This window comes from Protopterus annectens, chromosome 1.part2 (assembly GCF_019279795.1).
Source record: "Protopterus annectens isolate FY-2018-M chromosome 1.part2, PAN1.0, whole genome shotgun sequence".
In the NCBI taxonomy this organism is placed as follows: domain Eukaryota; kingdom Metazoa; phylum Chordata; order Ceratodontiformes; family Protopteridae; genus Protopterus; species Protopterus annectens.
The window spans coordinates 528,273,670-528,292,120 of NC_056727.1; the positions used below are offsets into that span (position 1 = coordinate 528,273,670).

At 41.2% G+C, this 18,451-nt stretch overlaps 1 protein-coding gene across 4 annotated transcripts in view; it reads left to right on the plus strand.

Annotated features, from left to right (window-relative positions):
• DHX57 (DExH-box helicase 57) overlaps nt 1-18,451 on the plus strand; it is a 2,066,546-nt gene that overhangs the window by 312,480 nt on the left and 1,735,615 nt on the right. For all 4 annotated transcript variants that reach the window (XM_044057412.1, XM_044057439.1, XM_044057430.1 and 1 more), the window contains exon 6: nt 5,387-5,568. In XM_044057412.1, coding sequence (XP_043913347.1) covers nt 5,387-5,568 — 182 coding nt within the window. The remainder of the gene's footprint in view (nt 1-5,386; nt 5,569-18,451) is intronic.

The window sequence follows — 18,451 nt, forward strand, 5'->3', positions numbered from 1 at the left end:
CCTGCAAAAGGGTCTCACTGAGACTGATGCCTGGTGTCAGAGCCATGGCCTTAAGCTCAACGCCAAAAAAATGTATTGTCATCTCCTTTGGTAAAAACCCTGTACCCATGGACTACCACATAGGCAGCAACCCACTTAATGCTGAAGGCGTGATAAGAGACCTCGGGACTCTAGTGGACAGTTGCCTCCTTTGATAATCACATCGCCACAATAGTCAGGAAATCCCTCTATGTGGCACACCTAGTCATGAAAGGGTTCTCATCCAGGAAAAAATAAGTCATTGTCCCCCTCTACTCTGTCCTCATCACACCCATTATAGAGTACAATGCCCCATTTGGAATGCACCTTACAAGGTATCTGCAGTAGCTGGAAAGGCCACAAAAATACCTCACTAAGAGGATTATGAGACTCAAACAGTTACCCTACATTGACCACCTCAAAAATCTCTGGCTTTACTCCATAGCATATAGCCTACTCCGAGGTGATCTCTGCCTAACATATAAAGCTGTGTCAAACCCTGAGGTGCTGGACATGCTACACCTAAAGAAATCCCAATCCCTCAGAGCCACATGCTCTAGAGACCTAAACCTCATCACCACAATTAACAGAACATGCTGCAGGGACAGACTCCTGTCCCAGAGACTTCCCATACTCTGGAACAAGCTACCTATCTATATCAAGCAGAGTTTGTCACTAGCACTCTTCAAGAAAAGTCTCGATGAGTGGATGAGTAATAGGTAATTCACCCCGGAAATCACTTTGGTAGCCCTGCTAGACAGGGGCACAGGTAATTAGCATCCTTAGGTGGCGAAAGCCAGGGAACCTTGTTGGCTAGGGTTACATAGGCTCTAGGGCTGATAACCTAGTACCTACCTATGAACCTATGACTTAAAATTGAGGGCCTATAAGAAGCAGGCTCTGCTGAGTCTTTATATTCCATGAGGATTGTAGCCACTGCCACTTGTTTCCAGGACCCTGGTATTTCACCTCTGTTAATTGTGCTGGAGTACATGCCAGATTTTTATTAACTTCCCCCTGCTTTCCATATATCTATCAGTATCCCATCCCACCAGTGTTTTCACACATAACAGTCTGTGCAAACTGGTTCTTACTCTGTCATACACTTATTATCCTAGATGAAGTTTACATATATGCGTGCTTCTGTTGTAATCTTTTCAACTGTTATTGAGAGCCACTTTGGTGCCATTTAATTCTACTTACAATGAACCTTTCTAATTCTATGGAAAGCTATGCTTGTCATTATGAGAAACGACAATATGTATTAATCTCTCTAATTGTATGGAAAGCTATGCTGCACGTGATGCACATCATTATGGGAAATGACATTGTATATATATTTTTGGTCCAGTACGTAAGTTAGTTTGGATCAGCACTCTAATTGCCTTGTTCGGAAACTTCTAGATGTCTTTGTAGGACAGAAACAGTTGCTATGATGGACAGATTGTATTTGCTTAATTGAAATGTCTCTTATTTTTTGTCTTAACTATTGCCTTTCATTAGGTATATTTTAGTAGAAGATTGTATATATGCCTACATCCTCACTAGATCCAGAGTGTCTAGAACACATGGACAGTTCCATTCAGAAAACTTCTGTGAGCTAAGAGCCTTGTTCCTGCTGTGCAAGGCTTCCAAAAGCACTTGTGTATGATATTTGGGTTTAGAAAGATAATTTTTGTGTTGTGTAAGGAAATGCAGCACAGTGCTACAGCAGTTAGCATTGGTACCTCACAGCACTTTAGTCTCCAGTTTGATTCTAAGATGGGGTTGTCTTCTGTGCAGAAATTGCTTATCCTCCATGTTTCCATATAGATTTTCACTAAATGCTTCAGTTTCCACCCATATCCTAAAGACAAGCTATAAATGAATTGGAAATTCTACAGACTAGACACGCGCATGTCTGCGTGTGTGTGTCTGTGTGTTTTTTGATAGACTGGCAACTTAAGCAGCATCAGTTTCTCTGTCTTGTGCTACTGAGTACTATGATAGGCTGCAGCTCCCATGACCCTAAACTGGATAAAGCAAGTACGGAAGAATGAATGAGTAAATAAGAAGGAATCTGAGAACAGCAGTATTCTTTGGATATTGGAGAATGTAACTTCAGCTTTGATTCTATTGTTATTTAGGTGCTTGAGTCTAAACAGTTACAGAAAGCATGAGTGAAGCAAGTGTAAAATGCAAATGTGAAAAAATGTTAACGTTTGCAAATATGAAGAAGCATCTAGGCAGAGGCACTCAGAGTACACAAAATGTAAAATGAAAACGAAACAAACTTTATTTTTCTTTATCCTTTCCCCCCATGCTGGCCGACCATCAAGCTTCCCCCAATCAGACTCAAGCTTGTTAATTTCATGGTAGTGGGGATCATCTCCATATCCCCCAGGGTGAATCACCTGGGAGAGTCATCATTTGAGGGTTGCCTCTGGCTTCACTAACAGCATCCCAGTAGTGAGGATATTTGTGCCAGTACTATTAACCTAATCCCTTTTTTGTTTGTACGCACAATCCAGATGGCTGTTGCAAACCACAATATCTTCCCCTTCAGAAGTGTACACTCATGCACATCTGTGTAATGAAGACCACCTATTTAAATGGTAGCTTAGTAGACTGCATGCATGGCCTCGGGTCACACAGGTCTATCCCCTTTCTCTGAAGGGCTGCTAAAACCTATGGCCGTCTCTGCCTCCCCTCTCCCTAAGGGCAAGTATGCTCATCCTACCTGCCATCTCTGTCAAGCATCCAAGGCTGTAGTTCAACTCAGTTTGCCCAAATCACAGTCTGGTCTTTATTCCTCTATGCCACTAGGCTGGCTCAAACTGGAACAAGATTTTAAATTATAGCAAATAATACAATGCTGTTTAACAATGTACAGAATAAACTCCTTGTCAAACAAATAGTGTCCAGTGAACAAACATAAACAGAGCCACTAAGCTGACAGCTGTGACATATTTCAGTAAAGCATTAAACAGAAAAGTCTGGATGCCCAGTAATCCAGAAAGGACTACATACTACAAAAATATAAACCTTTTACAGCCAAGAAACAGTTGTAGCACTCTCCCTGGATGCTGAACAGTTTTCAAATTCTAGAGGCTGGATGCTACATCACAAAAGTCCACTGAAACCAAAATTCACTAAAGACTACATATAGGACTGAATGTATCCATAATCCAAGATTTCTTTGCCCTTAAACACTGTATCAGAAGTCACAAGCAGTTTAGAAACAGTTCTGTATAACAGGAAACATCAAAATTCAGTTTGAGCTACATATAACTAAACAAGTTTACTGCAGCAATAAACCACCACAATAGACATCCAGAATGAGAGAGACAAATATTTTCAAAGCACTGCAAGTGTTGAAGCAGGAATCCTGCAAGAATACTCCCAGGCACTGCAGCCTAAAACCTCATTGGATATCCCAAAACAGAAAAAAAGAAAGTTCCAGAAACAGTCTCACAAGCACCAATTAATGAACATACACAGCAGTAAGCAGCAAGGATTTTCCAAGACTGAGGATAGGAGTATTCACTAAAATGTAGCAGAAAGGAAAATTAAATATTCTCAGTACAAAGGCTGCAGTAAATTTAAAATTGAGTGAAGGTTGAACTAGATAGCAAATTGTGCCATCTTTATCTTTACTTCATTTAGCCTTTGGTGTTGGATTCCAACCATTATCTCAGTCATCCTTAATGTCTGAGCAAACAAATTCACTGGGTTGTAGGCCAAACTGCTGAACTTATTTGCTGACATTTTTGTCACTCAAATTGCTTTATTTTTTTCTCTCTTTCTGTATTCTGAAATATGGTGGAATATTTTGTTTCCAGTCTTGGAGAGTGAGAGTTCACAGTTCCCGTCCCACTGTTTAAGGCTGTGTTAAGCAAACTTCTAAAAGAGGGAAGTGATTGTGCTCTTTACTTCCTTAAGATTTAATAATTTCTGCCTTTTGTATTTCAGCAGCTGGGCAGAATCTTCAGTGCTCTTGAACTTTCCAAAGGATGCAGTAATATAGCAATAACCCACGCCTGGGTGTGGGTAATGTGGGATTTACCCACGGTTGGCGTGGTTTGGTCGGAAGCCCTCGGGACCAAACAAAGACAACCGTGGGTAAATCCCGCATTACCCACACCCAGACGTGGGTTATTGCTATGACATTATTTAAGACATTATTTAAGAAAAGAAACAATTACTTTTCTTAAATAATGGCATTGTATAATGCCTCTTTGCTGCCCTTCCGCAGCTGTCTGGCATCCACGGCAGTTCTGATGTACTGCGCATGCCTACGCAGTACATCAGAGCTGTGGCCAAAAGCAACAGAGATGTCCGTTGTTTATTTAAAGCTGTCTCACTATGTTAAACCCATTTAACATAGCGAAACAGTAAAAAGCAACGGAGATCTTGCTTTCTCCGTTGCTTTTTTTTTTTGGGTTTAACATAGCGAGACAGGTTTAAAAAGAAAGCAACAGAGAAAGCAAGATCTCCGTTGCTTTTTACACACTGTGTCACTATGTTAAAGGAGTTTAACATAGCGAGACAGCTTTAAAAAAAGCAACGGAGATCTCCGTTGCTTTTTTTAAACCTGTGTCGCTATGTTAAACTCTTTTAACATAGCGAGACAGTGTTTTAAAAAAAGACATACTAATGGAAAAAGTCCGGGCGACCGGACCTTTTTCCATTAGTATAAGTCGATTTACAACGTGCACACTGGCCAATCAGCGTGCACGTTTTGGAATATTAATGGGGGGTCATGGTATAATGTATTTTTTGGCATTTAGTTTCAGTCCATGATTTTGACACCAGTTATTTGTTTGGGGGAACCTTTCTGCAGGATGGCTTAAGTGTCTGTGACTTCTTGACTCTTTTTGTCCTCAAGTCCATTTCTGCAACATGCTCCAATCAGATCAGATCACGCCTTTTGCTGTCTGAATACAGTTCCCTTACCTGCTTTCATGAGTTTATTATATGATGGGAAAGTAGCCCACTCAGATGTGTGTGCAACAGCACCATTATTCTGTTTGTTCATTTATATTTTCATTTGGAGTCTCAGTAGTGTGTGAATATGTATACAACTGTGTTGGGGTAAAAACCTAGGATTATTTGGATGTTTGCATTATATTATATTTAGTGGTGTGGATTTTGCATCTGTGTCTTTACTTCTGCATCTTATATGCACTTAACAGTATGGGCTTACATTAAATCACGGGTTGTTGATTATATCTATATTATTTTGGAGACCCACTGTATATTTCCAGTTGATTAATGTTTTGAAACTGGCTACACTGGAGATCAATTACATTACAGTGGAATTGCAATGCAAGCAGACCTGTCCTTCTTTTGAAATAAAATGTTGTCATTAATTTATTTTTGTTTATAGCTAATGAAGATTCCGATTTTGAACAGGATGAAAAGGATGAGGAGCAGGAGGCCAGACCAGTTATGGTAGAAACAGAGAGTTATGTACATATTAAGAAAAAACTTTCAAGAAAATATGACTGGCAATCAGAAAATGCACTTGAGGAAAACACTGTACTTTGCAAGCGTTTCAGGGCAAAACAGGTACATTTAAGCATCGTGTTGTTGTTATTATTGTTGCGGATTTGCTGACAAATTTGATCTTATTTATTATTTTGTTAGTTTTACAACTTGGATGTCCAGCTAGGCTGAACCAATTTTTGGCAGATGAAATTGCATCGGGCACTGAATTTCTGTAAGTGATAGGTGTAACTATAGGATACACAAGGGTCTGAATTGTGCATGCTTAGTTAATTCCAAAGTAACTTAAAACAGCAAAGCATTTTTAAAACACCACTACTACTTTAAATATAGCATTTTTAGTCAGGCATGGTGTATACAAATGAAAAATATGAGGAAACAATATTTAGTGTTAAACCAAGTGTAACCTTTGAAAATATTTATAAACAGAGAGACTTTAAACATAGAATAAAGAAAAATATTCTGTTTGCAAGGGCGCTGTTCAACTCACTAGTTTTAACTATGGACTTAGGGCGGACTGCCAGATTCCTTATAAATAGAATCAATGGAAAAGTATAGTTTTCTGGGAGATTTTGCTTATGAATGGAATAAAAAAAAATATCAAGTCAACTCCAGTGATAGGGACTATCTGCTATGCAGTTCACTAGCTATACTGTAAAACAACAAAGCAGAACATTGTGGCTCACTAGCTATAATCTAAGACAGACAAATTGCCACTTCCACTTAAGGTGCCACATAAGCAGAAGTGGGAAAAAAATATGTAATTGCGTGGCAGGCAGGTGGGTAGATGTAACTACTCCTCTTAAGAGTTAATTACACAGTATGCAAACAAGTTGCACCTGATAACAACAGCTATTCCATTTTCTTCAGAATTCTGGTGTGAAAAGCTCCAGAGTAAAAGTTTTAAGCAGTACAACAGAACCTGACAAACGGATTATACAGTATATAAATATGCAAATATAAATATATGTATTTGTGTGTGTGTGTGTGTGTGTGTGTGTATATATATATATATATATATATATATATATATATATATATATATCTATAATACAAACTCTTATCATAAATTAGCACATATGTACAAGAGCAGAGCAGTGAAATGCATTATAAAACAGTCATTGTGATGTAAACCCTATGACAGAAAGTTATAATAGTAGAAGCATAAAAATGTTCAGCACTGCTTGTAAGTAAAAGAGCAAAGTGATGTGTAAAGTACATAGCTCTGTACACATTACATCAATAGAGATATGACAGAATGTATTTTATATTTTAGTCTATGATAAAAAAGTACACTCATAATAGATGTAGAGTTGTGATGGTTTCTCTTACTTTTCTACGGGTGACTGTCTGGATTAATGCCTTTGGCTCAAACTGTTAGCAAGTTTTTTGTGTAAATGTGAGTTTAAAAAGCAAAGAACACTGCAGATGTAATGAAAAGTTTTCTATTAGCAAATGTTCAGTGTGAGTTGGGAAGTCTGGAGTTGAGGGCAGTTGTACATTTTGTTATGCTTCCATGGAGATAAGTTGACTACAGGTGCAAGCAGTAAATGTTATCCTTTTCATTCATTCCTCAACTTATGGGTCTCTGATCTGCCTCAGCTGCCTCTACCAGATCCTCGTATCCAAAACTGTTGAGCTTCTCCCTTTACCCATGATACCCTTCTAACCTAACATACCTCAGATCTCATTTGCCACTGCCTAGCTTCAGATGCGGATCCTTTTCTTTCAAGCTTTTGGGAGTTGTTTTCTAACATACTCATGAGTTTATCTTAAAAATCTCATACTTCAATTTCATTTTCTCCTATCTCCCTTGTTTTCTTGCTTTTTTTTTTTTCTAGCTTTTTTTTCTATATAGCTGCTACTGTTTTCTCGATACTTCTCCATAGTACCATTATTGGTATGTTCTTATTAAAATTCTTCTTCCTTATTTGGAGTATTTCTTGCACTACCATTATCGGTAGTTGTTCTCCTTTCCCTCCTTTCTTCCTTTAAAATAAATTTTAAATTAGTAGTTTTTTTTTTTTTTTTGTAATTCTTTCTGGACTTAGCTGAGTCAGGCCACTATGGCTGTGAAAGCTACCGTTTTTTTAAAAAATGCTTCACCTGTGAGCATAAAATTCCAAACATGGATGCCCACAGGGAATGTGTGTATTGTTTGGGAGCCATTCATGTAGATGCATATTGCTCTATTTTGCTCTCAGTTTTGTTCCAGAGCTCTTACTGACAGGGTTACAAGCTGGTGTTGAAGGGCCTAGTCCCCTTCTACTTCTTCTGCTTCCATAGCTGGGTCTCAACCCCCTGAAAGAAATTGGATAACAGAAAGCCAGATTCGGCTCCCAAAGATAGAGACTCTCACAAGAGGTCACTGGATTTTATATCCTCTTAGTCTCCTTCCTCGTAGCCACCAACTAAGATGTCTAAAAAATCTAATCCGACCTCTTCTAAATCAAAATCACCCTGGATCTGATCACCTCCCATCCTGTCAGATGCAGTCACTTCTCAGCTCTCTTCTCCCTTCTTGGAGGAATCTCTCCACAGACATTCAAGACCTGTGTCCTCCACATCTTCTCTCAGGTCTTCCAGGAGTTTATCTGAGGCTGACATGGATGGGATGATAAGAAAATGCCTCTGAGCTCAGATCCAGATGGGGTACTTCAGGCTCCAGCTCCCCCTTGGTCTCTTCTTCACAGATCTGACCCACTGTTTCTGAGCCCTTGAAGCTGAAACCCTTGGGGGTGTCCTTATTGGATTTGAAGAAGGTCTGTTCTTTGACTCTGGTAACTTCCCTGAGTCGCCCAGCTCTGAGCCTCTCTGAGCTGGAGGACTGTCTGAGCTGAAATATCTGTGTTGAATCGGGGGTGGGGGTGGGGTTAGGGATAGACTTTGAGGATATCAGAGCAGTCTCTGCCTCTTGGGGCTTTGGCACTGGACAGCTCAGGTCCAACTCTTTCCTTGAGTGGCGTGCTCATTGAGTTGCAGGAGTTGACGGGATTGGGAATTATCAGCTCCTCTGCCATCAACCTTGTTTTCCCCCAGGTGCTCTGCCTTTGAGGTTGTGTAGAGGGCCTTCTCTTTATCTAGAGATAAGACATCCCAACCCTGCTCATATCAGACAAGTATACCTCCTTCAGTTCTCTGCTCTGAGCCTCAATCAAGTCTCCAGTTGCTCCACTGGGGGGGGGGGGGGGGGCAAGATGGTGCAGTGAGTAGCAGCCTCATTTCAGTGCTCTGTAGTATTCTGTTTGCTTTTATTTGTCCTATTGTTTGGTGGTCAACTGTAATTAATTATATTCATGAAGAATTGTTGAATATTTAGCAATTCACTTTGTGCAATTTGACACTGGATATTTCACAATTAAGAAATTTTTGGGAAATCCTAGCTGGGGGAACAACAGCTTTCAGCAGCAGAGGTAGACATAGGCATTGCAAAAGGGGGAAGAGTGAAATTTGCACTTAAGTTGAAGCAGCAGGGTTTTTGAATGGCACTTCTAAGTTTACTTCTGGCAAACCTCTGCTCTCAGTGCAGTAAGATGAATGAACTCTTCTCAATGAAACTCGCAAGGATTTTTCACTTTCTTCTGTACTGTGTTTCATAGAAACCTGGCTAAATAAATCCATTCCAGACTATGCATTTTATCTGCCTGGCTTTCAACTTTACAGAGCAGACCACGTATTGGAGACATTGGGGAAGAATAAGGGAGGCGAAATCTGCTTGTATATCAGTGAAGGTTGGTGTACTGATGTCACAGTGTTAAGTAACATGTGCTGCTCTGACTTAGAAATGTTTTTTGTTAATTACAGACCTTTTTATTCACCTTGGCAGTTCTCTTCATTTGTTCTGGTTAGTGTTTACATTCCACCTCAAGCCTGTATGAGTGTGATGCTACAAAAACTATCTGATCAGATAATGGGCACAGAGCAGGGGATTTTAATAAAGCAAATCTCAGCCATAAACTTCCTAAATTTATACAGCATATAGAGTGCCATACCAGAGACAGGAACACACTGAATCATTGTTACACAGGGTTAAAACATGCTTATTGTGCTGTCCCCATGCAGCTTTGGGCTTTTCTGACCACTGTTTGATTCATTTGTTTCCTACCTATAAGAGCAGGCTAAAATCTGCTAAACTTGTGATCAGTACTGCGAGAAGTTGGGATGGCTGCACATTGAGTAACAGCTTAATTCTGTCTGTCCCAGTCTGAAATCAGAAACTTAGCAAAGAAGGCCAGTGGACCTAGATTTCTGTGTAAATGTCAGTAACTGGCTAGTAAGTGCACTGCCTGGATGCCAGGAAAAATATAAAGGATCTGGACAAAAATCAGCTAGAAAAGGTGAGAAAGAAGCACAGACTGAGTGGAGTACTGCAGTGGTTCAGCAAGAAGCACTACAAGTTCCAGACATGACTTCCAGTAACCTAGAGGAGAGTATAAAATAACTGCACATAGACCTTGTTAAAAACTGAAGGAGTACATGAACACAAACAGTAAAAAGCTGGAAAAATGGAAGAAGCTTTAAACAGATATTCAGATAAGATGACAGAACTGCAAAACTCAGAGGCTGAAATGTAAATGCTGGCTGAAGATGAGACTGCACAAGAAGAGATGTTTCAAAAAATGATAGGATTAGAGGACAGAGCACATAGGGGAAAACCTGAGATTTTATGCTGTACCAGAAAAGTTGGAAGGAACAGACTGTATTAATTTTATGAAAGCACAAATAAGCAACTGGAATGGTATTTCACAACAAGAATTGTTAATTGAAAGGGCACATTGTGTGTATGCTCCAAATCTGGTTACTAAAAAACAACCTAGACCTTTAATAGTAAAAATGCAGTCTTATTGATAGAAGGAGTTGATTTTGACAAACTGTGGCAGAATGTAAAGTGCTAAACGTGGGAGATAGTAGTGTATTTGTGGAGAATGATTACTCAGTGTACACCAGACAGAAGAGGAGTAAATATATTCTATTGTTTAGTGAATGTTGAAAAGCAAGCATGAGATTCAAACTGCTGTACCCAGCCATCTTCAAAGTGTTTTCCCCTGTAGGGATAAAATCATTTTTTCATGAAGTACATGCTAAGGAGGAAATACAAAAGTTTGTCCAACAAAGAGTGAACTGTAATCAGGAGGAGGTTCTGCTTTGTGTTCTCTTGGTGCTAATGAATACAGAGAGACTGAGCCCGTGAAATCTTTCCCACTGTTTCAGTTGCCTGAGAGAAGGAAGAAAACATAACAATTGACTAGAAGAATCTGAAATATGTTGGAAATGAAAGAAACAGGATTTGGGAGATGAGATGAACAGGATTAAAGCTAGCAACTTTGAAATTGACAACCATGGGATTATAAAGCAATAATTATACTTGTGAAACATGTCAGAACAGGAAAATATGAAAATATTGAACTTCCTTGGACTTAAACTTGAAGGGAACTTTAAAGCTTATACTCTGCTTCATGTTATTAATGTACCCTGCTTCATGTTATTAATGTTTGGAGAACAAAAATAGTTACCTGTAAACAGCCAAATGTGGGATTACAAAGCAATAATTATATTTGTGACACATAGCAGAACATGAGGATTTAGAAATGCTGTATTTTGTGGATTTTACTAAATTTGTAAGAGACTCTAAAGCATATGCTCCACATTATGTCATTAAGCTTTGGAGCTTGGGCAACCAGACCTTCTTCCGTTGGTATATGCTCAGATTTACAATGAACATGCTGATTGGGCTGACCAGTCAGCTTGCTCGATTTGTAATATTAATAGCCAGTCATTGTATAATTTCATTTATATAAATGTAAGATTGTCTATCACACATGATAATTTAATAAAGATGTTTCTTGTAAAAAAAAAAAAAAAAATACTGTGAGAAGGTGGACTATTGAGGCAAAGTTGAAGCTGCAAGCCTGGTTTGACTGTACAGACTGGAGTGTCTTTGAAGATTCTGCTGTTAACTTGCATGAACTGGCAGGCACAGTAACATCTTATGTTAGCTATGTGTTTTTCCACTAAGACCAGGTTAATTTAACAGTAGCAAACCCTGGTTGCTAAACTTAAGCAGCTTCGTCAAGCCAAGGAAGATGCCTATAAAAGTGGGGATAGAACACTCTTCAGACAGGCAATGAACACACTGACAAAAGATATCAAAGTGGCCAAAAAGAACTATTCTGAAAAGCTGAAAAAAATGTTTTTATCCAATGACCCTGCATCAGTGTGGAAAGGTCTACAAAACATTACAAGCTACAGGAAACCATCCCCCTACACTGCAGCTAATTATCAGGTGGCTGATGACTTGAATGCTTTTTACTGCAGGTTTGATAAGCCTCATGCTACAAATGACGCTGTTGCCAGCTCTCTCTGTTGAGATTTATATGGCTCTCTTCCACACATTCTCACATTAAGCATGCATTATCTCTGAAGAGGATTTGTGTCTTTTTTTTTTTTTTTAAAAGACAGCACACTAAGAAAGCAGCAGGTCCAGACAGGATTTCACTTTCTCGTTTTTACTTGGATTTTTAATAAATCATTAGAGTTGTGTGAAGTTCCCATATGCTTCAACAAGCCGCAATCATTCCAGTCCCTAAAAAATCTAGTATTACAAGACTGGATGACTACAGGCCTGTTACTTTGACATCGGTAGTCATGAAAACTTTATTTTTTTTTAACACCTTTATTGAATTATCACTAGTGATATAGGCATATTTACATTTATTTAAAAGTAATCAAAATGCATTAACAGGTTCATGTTTATAAACATATTTCACATATATTGCTATATATCATATAACCTGAGCAATATTACATAAAAAAGGGCAGGAATTGAATACTTTGTTTTAAACAAACATCTTTGGTCATGAACACTTTTGAGAGGCTGGTGTTAGCTCACTTGAAGGATATTGTAGCTCCCTTGTTGGACCCCCTTCAGTTTGCTAATCGAGAAAACCGGTCAGTGGATTATGCAGTTAATATGCATCTGCACTATATCTTAACATCTTGATAACCCAGGAATATATGCAAGATTTCTGTTTGTGGACTTCAGCTCTGCATTTAATACAACAATTCCACAACGTCTTCACTTGAAACTCTCCCAGCTTTCTGTTCCTGCCTTCGCCTGTCAGTGGGTCACCGATTTTTTTGATCAATAGGAAACAGCAGGTGAAACTGGGAAAATTTACATTTTGCCATTGTACGATCAATGCGGTTGATCCCCAGGGATGTGTACTCTTTCCACTACTATTCTCCCTCTACACTAATGACTGCACCTGTAAGGCCCCTTTGTCAAACTTATTAAATACGTGGATGATACAACCATTATTGGGCTTATCAGGAATGGCGATGAGTCTCTATACAGACGGGAGGCTGAGCAGCTGGTCCTTTGGTGTAGTCAAAAAAAGCTGAACACAAAAAACTGTGGAGATGATCGACTTTAGGAGTGGACTTACAGTATCATTCCTCCCTCTTTATTTTTAATACTGCCATGTCAGTTGCGGAATTTTTCAAGTTTTTGGAATCTATATTCTCCCGGGACTTGAAGTGGGGGACCAGTGTAGGATCCATCATAAAAAAGGCTCAACAGCTGAGGAAGTTCAACCTCCCACAGGAGCTGTTGGTTTAGTTCTACAGAGCAGTCATTGAGTCTGTTCTGTGGCCATCCATAAGTGTGGTTTGCATCTATGTCTAAACATGACAAAAATAAGTTACATGGAATAGTCAGGTCTGCCGAAAATATCATTGGTGCTAGATGTTCATCTCACATTGCTGCAGTCCTTACATATGGGTAGTCCGCTGTCCTCGGTCGGCCCGAATACCAAAGTATTAGGCTGACGTCGGTCAAGGCGCTTAAAACTGACATCAGGACGTCAGGGTACAAAAGCGCATGACCGACGTAATTTCCTCAGTCTTTTTTGCCGCATGGTCCGATGCAGAAGCAGTGTTGCAAGTGCCGTTCGGCGTTCTGAAATTTTTCGAATTCGGAGTTTCAGACCGAATCCAAGTTGGCTAAGTACCCCGTTGGGGAATATTTTGGTTTTTTCTTGCCTCAGTGTTTTACCGGATGTCAGAAAAAGTGAATAACTGTATTTCTTGTGGGAAACGGATACCGCATAGGGATTATCATTCTTTGTGTATTCCTTGTTTGGGGCCTGAGCACGACGTTGTTGGGTGTCGCTTTTGTGCTAGGTTCAATAAACGCACTATTAAGCGAAGGTTAGATTGTGCTAGGCTGGTCTTTGGGAAGCGGTGCAATTATAATATGCCGTCGGATTCTCCGGCGCCGCTTCTAAGAAGCGCAAAGACAAAGCAGTTAAACCCAGGCAAGATGAGTCGTCCGTTCGGACGCCGGTTCTTTAGAGGTTTCAGTGGAACCGGTGGTTCCGGCGGAGACTTCTCTGGAGTCTCAGGGGAGACTTTGATTTTGCAGGAGGTGGTCTCTCAGGAGGCAGGTCAGGCTGAAGGGGCTTCTCAAGTTACTGTACTCCCCTCCCTTCCTAGGGTGGTTAGGCCTTCTCCTTCTGTTTCCAAGGCTTCTCCCAGAGGCAGGCCAGTTTTAGCTTCTGTTGGTGTCACTCCTAGTTCAGCAGGGTCTGTGCCTAAGAAGCACATGCTTAAAATGGCAGAAGATTTGATTACTCTGATTAGAGGTTCTTTGCCCCCTCCTGATAAGAGGTCTAGGGTGGAGCCAGAGTTGGGAAGTTTTGAGCAGGCTTTGGATGTTTCAGAGTCTTCAGCTGAAGACTTGCAGGAGTACTCTCCTTATTCTGATTCTGATGCAGATGATTCCACTCCTTCTGCTTCTCCTCCAGAGGATTTTTCTTTTTCAGAGACACTTCATTCTATGAGGGAACATTTTAAGTGGGAAGGTCAGGACTTCTCTGATTCTAGGAAAAGGCTTAGGGAGTTTTTGCTGTTACCCCAGCATAGGCCCTTGGCTATACCCCCTGTTCTGGATGTTGTGGAAGATGTGTTTGCAGAGGCTTCACTTAATCCTGATTCTCTGCCTCCTGCTCCTGTTAAACCGGATAGGTATTACAGGGTGCCTGAGGCTCATAAATATCTTTATAAGAGTCCTAGGGCGGACCCAGAAACTATTAGTCAGGGACCTAAGGGTGTCAAGGCCTCTGTTGTAAAAATCCGGTTCCTCTAGATAAAGAAGCCAGAGCTTTGGATAGATGGGGAAAGAAGGTCTATACATCTTCTACCTTAGCTATGAGGGCTTTGAATTGCCAGTTTCATATGTTGAAATATCAAAACTTTCTTCTTTCTCAATTGAAGTCTAAGGTGGATGCTCTGGCGGAAGGCATTGAGTGTAAAGAATTACAAGATTTGGTGCATGTCTCTGAACAGGTGGGTAAGCATTCATTACAGTGTGGTTTTGATGCTGTGCAGGCCTCGTCTAGGGTGGCTGCCACTGGCTCAGTTCTTCGAGGCACGCCTGGCTGAAGGATCAGAATTTATCTGACCATGTTAAGACAAGGATTTTGGATGCTCCTTTGCAGTCTGATGTGTTGTTTGGTTCACCTGTGGAGTCAGTCTTGAAGAAAATGGAAGACAAGGCTAAGTCTATGCAGGCTGTTAAAGATTTTTGCAAGTTCAGCCTCCAAGTTTAGTAGGAATTGGCCTGCTAAGGGGTGGACGTATCCTTCTTATGATTCTCAGTCTAGGGGTAGATCTAGACGTGGTAGGGGCAGAGCTCAGAGTTCTTTCAGGCCTAGAACAGGAGTTCACCTGCACAATCTTGGTGAGGGCAGGGGCCAGTCCTTTCGTAAACAGGCCCAATGACCTACTTTTCAGCTGCCAGATCCTTCTTGCCTGGCAGCACCTTTGGGAGGAAGGTTAGCACTCTTCAAGGAAAATTGGATGTTGATTACCCAAGACAAATGGGTATTGGATATCATACACCAGGGTTACAAGTTTTATTTCCATACCTTGCCTCCTTTCAAAGGCATGCCGGACGTTCCTCCTCAGCAAAGACTAGAGGCTCACAAACAAATTTCTCTACTACTTCAAATAGGGGCCATACAACCGGTCCCTCTGCCAGAAGTGGGCCTAGGATTTTATTCTCACCTGTTTCTAGTACCAAAGAAAGGAAACACGTGGAGACCAATTTTGGATTTATATATCCTCAACACATATCTGGACATTCCCAAGTTCAAAATGTTGACGTTACAACAGCTTTTACCTCTGCTGGGCAAAGATCACTGGATGGTGACTCTGGATCTCAAGGAGGCTTACCTTCATGTTCCTATCAGGCCCAGTTGCAGGAAGTATCTGCGTTCGGGCTGGGACTTCACATTATCAGTTCTCTGCATTGCCCTTTGGCTTATCTACTGTGCCCAGAGTGTTCACAAAGGTTCTGGCTCCAGTGGTAGCTTTCTTCAGGCTAAGAGGAATACAGATCTATCCTTATTTGGACGATTGCCTGATTCTGGCCCAAGAAAAGGATGAACTTCTTCATCATTTACAGTATGTGATGGCAGTGTTAAGATGCCTGGGGTATTCTGTGAACGAAATAAAGTCCAGTCTAGTACCCTCTCAGGACATGTGCTTTCTGGGTGTGAGACTGAATACAGCATCCCAGATGGCCTTTTTGACCCCGGACAAACAAAAGAATCTTTCTCTTTACTTCCACCAGTTGTCTCGTCAGTCCAGGCTGACTGCAAGGACAGTCCTTCAAACCTTGGGGTTCATGGCATCTTGTATTCTGGTACTTCCCAATGCCAAACTGCATATGAGGAAGCTACAATGGTATCTCAAGAATGTATGGACACAGCACTGCCAAGATTTGGACACTGTCATTCAGATAATACCTTGCATTCAAAAGGAATTTTTGTGGTGGGCTCAGGAATGTCACCTAAACAAGGGACTCTCTGTGACCCGGCCAGAGGCGAGTCAGATTTTAACGACAGATGCCTCAGACAAAGCTTGAGGAGCTCATCTAAATGGAAAATGGGTACAAGACACGTGGCCTGCCAGACTTCAACATCTACATATCAACTTGAAGGAGATGTTAGCAGTCCAATTTGCATTGATAGCTTTCAAGGATTTACTTCTTCCAGGGCAGGTGTTGATTCAAACAGACAACACAACTGTCATGTGGTACATCAACAAGCAAGGGGAACGATTCTTATCCTCTATGCAGACAAGCAATGATTTTGTGGGAGACTGCTCTCAGTTTACAGCTAAATCTTCAGGCAAGGTTTCTGCCAGGAGCACAGAACTCCTTAGCATATGTGTTGAGCAGACAAATTATGGATCCCCACGAGTGGAAATTGGATCCTCATGTATTTCAGAGATTGACAGTGTTATGGGGAACTCCAGACATAGATCTGTTCGCTTCTCCACTAAATTACCAGCTGCCAAAGTTTTGCACAAAAAGGTTTCATCCCACAGCTTGGAAATTGGATGCTCTCTCATTCAATTGGAGCAATCTTCACGTGTATGCCTTTCCCCCTCTGCCTCTCCTCCCAAAGGTACTGCTGAAGGTCAGATAGGACAAGCCAAACATGATTTTAATAGCTCCAGATTGGCCTCGACAGCACTGGTACCCATTACTGAGAAGTCTGGTACAGGAGCCTCCATGGCCGTTGCCTTCGATTCCTCACCTGCTGTCTCAGGAGAACAGTCATTTACTCAATGTCAAACTTCATTCTCTACATCTGACAGCCTGGCATATTCTGTTTTAAACCCTGGAGGGTCTCAGCTTCCACAACAAGTTTTGAATGTTATTTTGGAGGCCAGAAGGCCTAGTACAAGGAAAGTTTACGCAGATAAATGGAGGAGATTTTTATTTTGGAGTACAGCAAAGGACTTTGATGTTTCTAAACCTAATTTAAGTGTTGTGCTTCAATACCTTACTGAGTTATTGGACAAAGGATGTTCTTCATCTCACATTGCTGCAGTCCTTACACTTGGGTAGTCCGCTGCCCTCGGTCGGCCCGAATATCAAAGTATTAGGCTGACGTCAGTCAAGGCGCTTAAGACTGACATCAGAACGTCAGGGTACAAATGCGCATGACCGACGTCATATCCTCAGTCTTTTTTGCCGCATGGTCCGATGCAGAAGCAGCGTTGCAAGTGCCGTTCTGCGTTCTGAAATTTTTCAAATTCGGAGTTTCAGACCGAGTCAAAGTTGGCTAAGTACCCCGTTGGGGAATTTTTTAGTTTTTTCTTGCCTCAGTGGTTTACCGGATGTCAGAAAAAGTGAATAACTGTATTTCTTGTGGGAAACAGATACCGCATAGAGATTATCATACTTTGTGTATTCCTTGTTTGGGGCCTGAGCACGACGCTGTGGGGTGTCGCTTTTGTGCTAGGTTCAATAAGCGCACTATTAAGCGAAGGTTAGATTGTGCCAGGTTGGTCTTCGGGAAGCGGTGCAATTATAATATGCCGTCGGATGCTCCGGCGCCTTCAAGAAGCGCAAAGACAAAGCAGCTAAACCCAGGCAAGAAGAGTCGTCCACGGACGCGGTTCTTTAGAGGTGTCAGTGGAACCGGTGGTTCCGCGAGGCTTCTCCGAGTCCCAGGGGGAGACTTTGATATTGCAGGATGTGGCCTCTCAGGAGGCAAGTCAGGCTGAAGGGGCTTCTCAGGTTACTGTACTCCCCTCCCTTCCTAGGGTGGTTAGGCCCTCTCCTTCTGTTTCCAAGGCTTCTCCCAGAGGCAGGCCAGGTTTAGCTTCTGTTGGTGTCACTCCTAGTTCATCAGGTTCTGTGCCCAAGAAGCATATGCTTAAGATGGCAGAAGATTTAATTACTTTGATTAGAGGTTCTTTGCCCCCTCCTGATAAGAGGCCTAGGGTGGAACCAGAGATGGGGAGTTTTGAGCAGGCTTCGGATGTTTCAGAGTCTTCGGCTGAAGACTTGCAGGAGTATTCTCCTTATTCTGATTCTGATGTGGATGATTCTACTCCTTCTGCTTCTCCTCCAGAGGATTTTTTTCTTTTT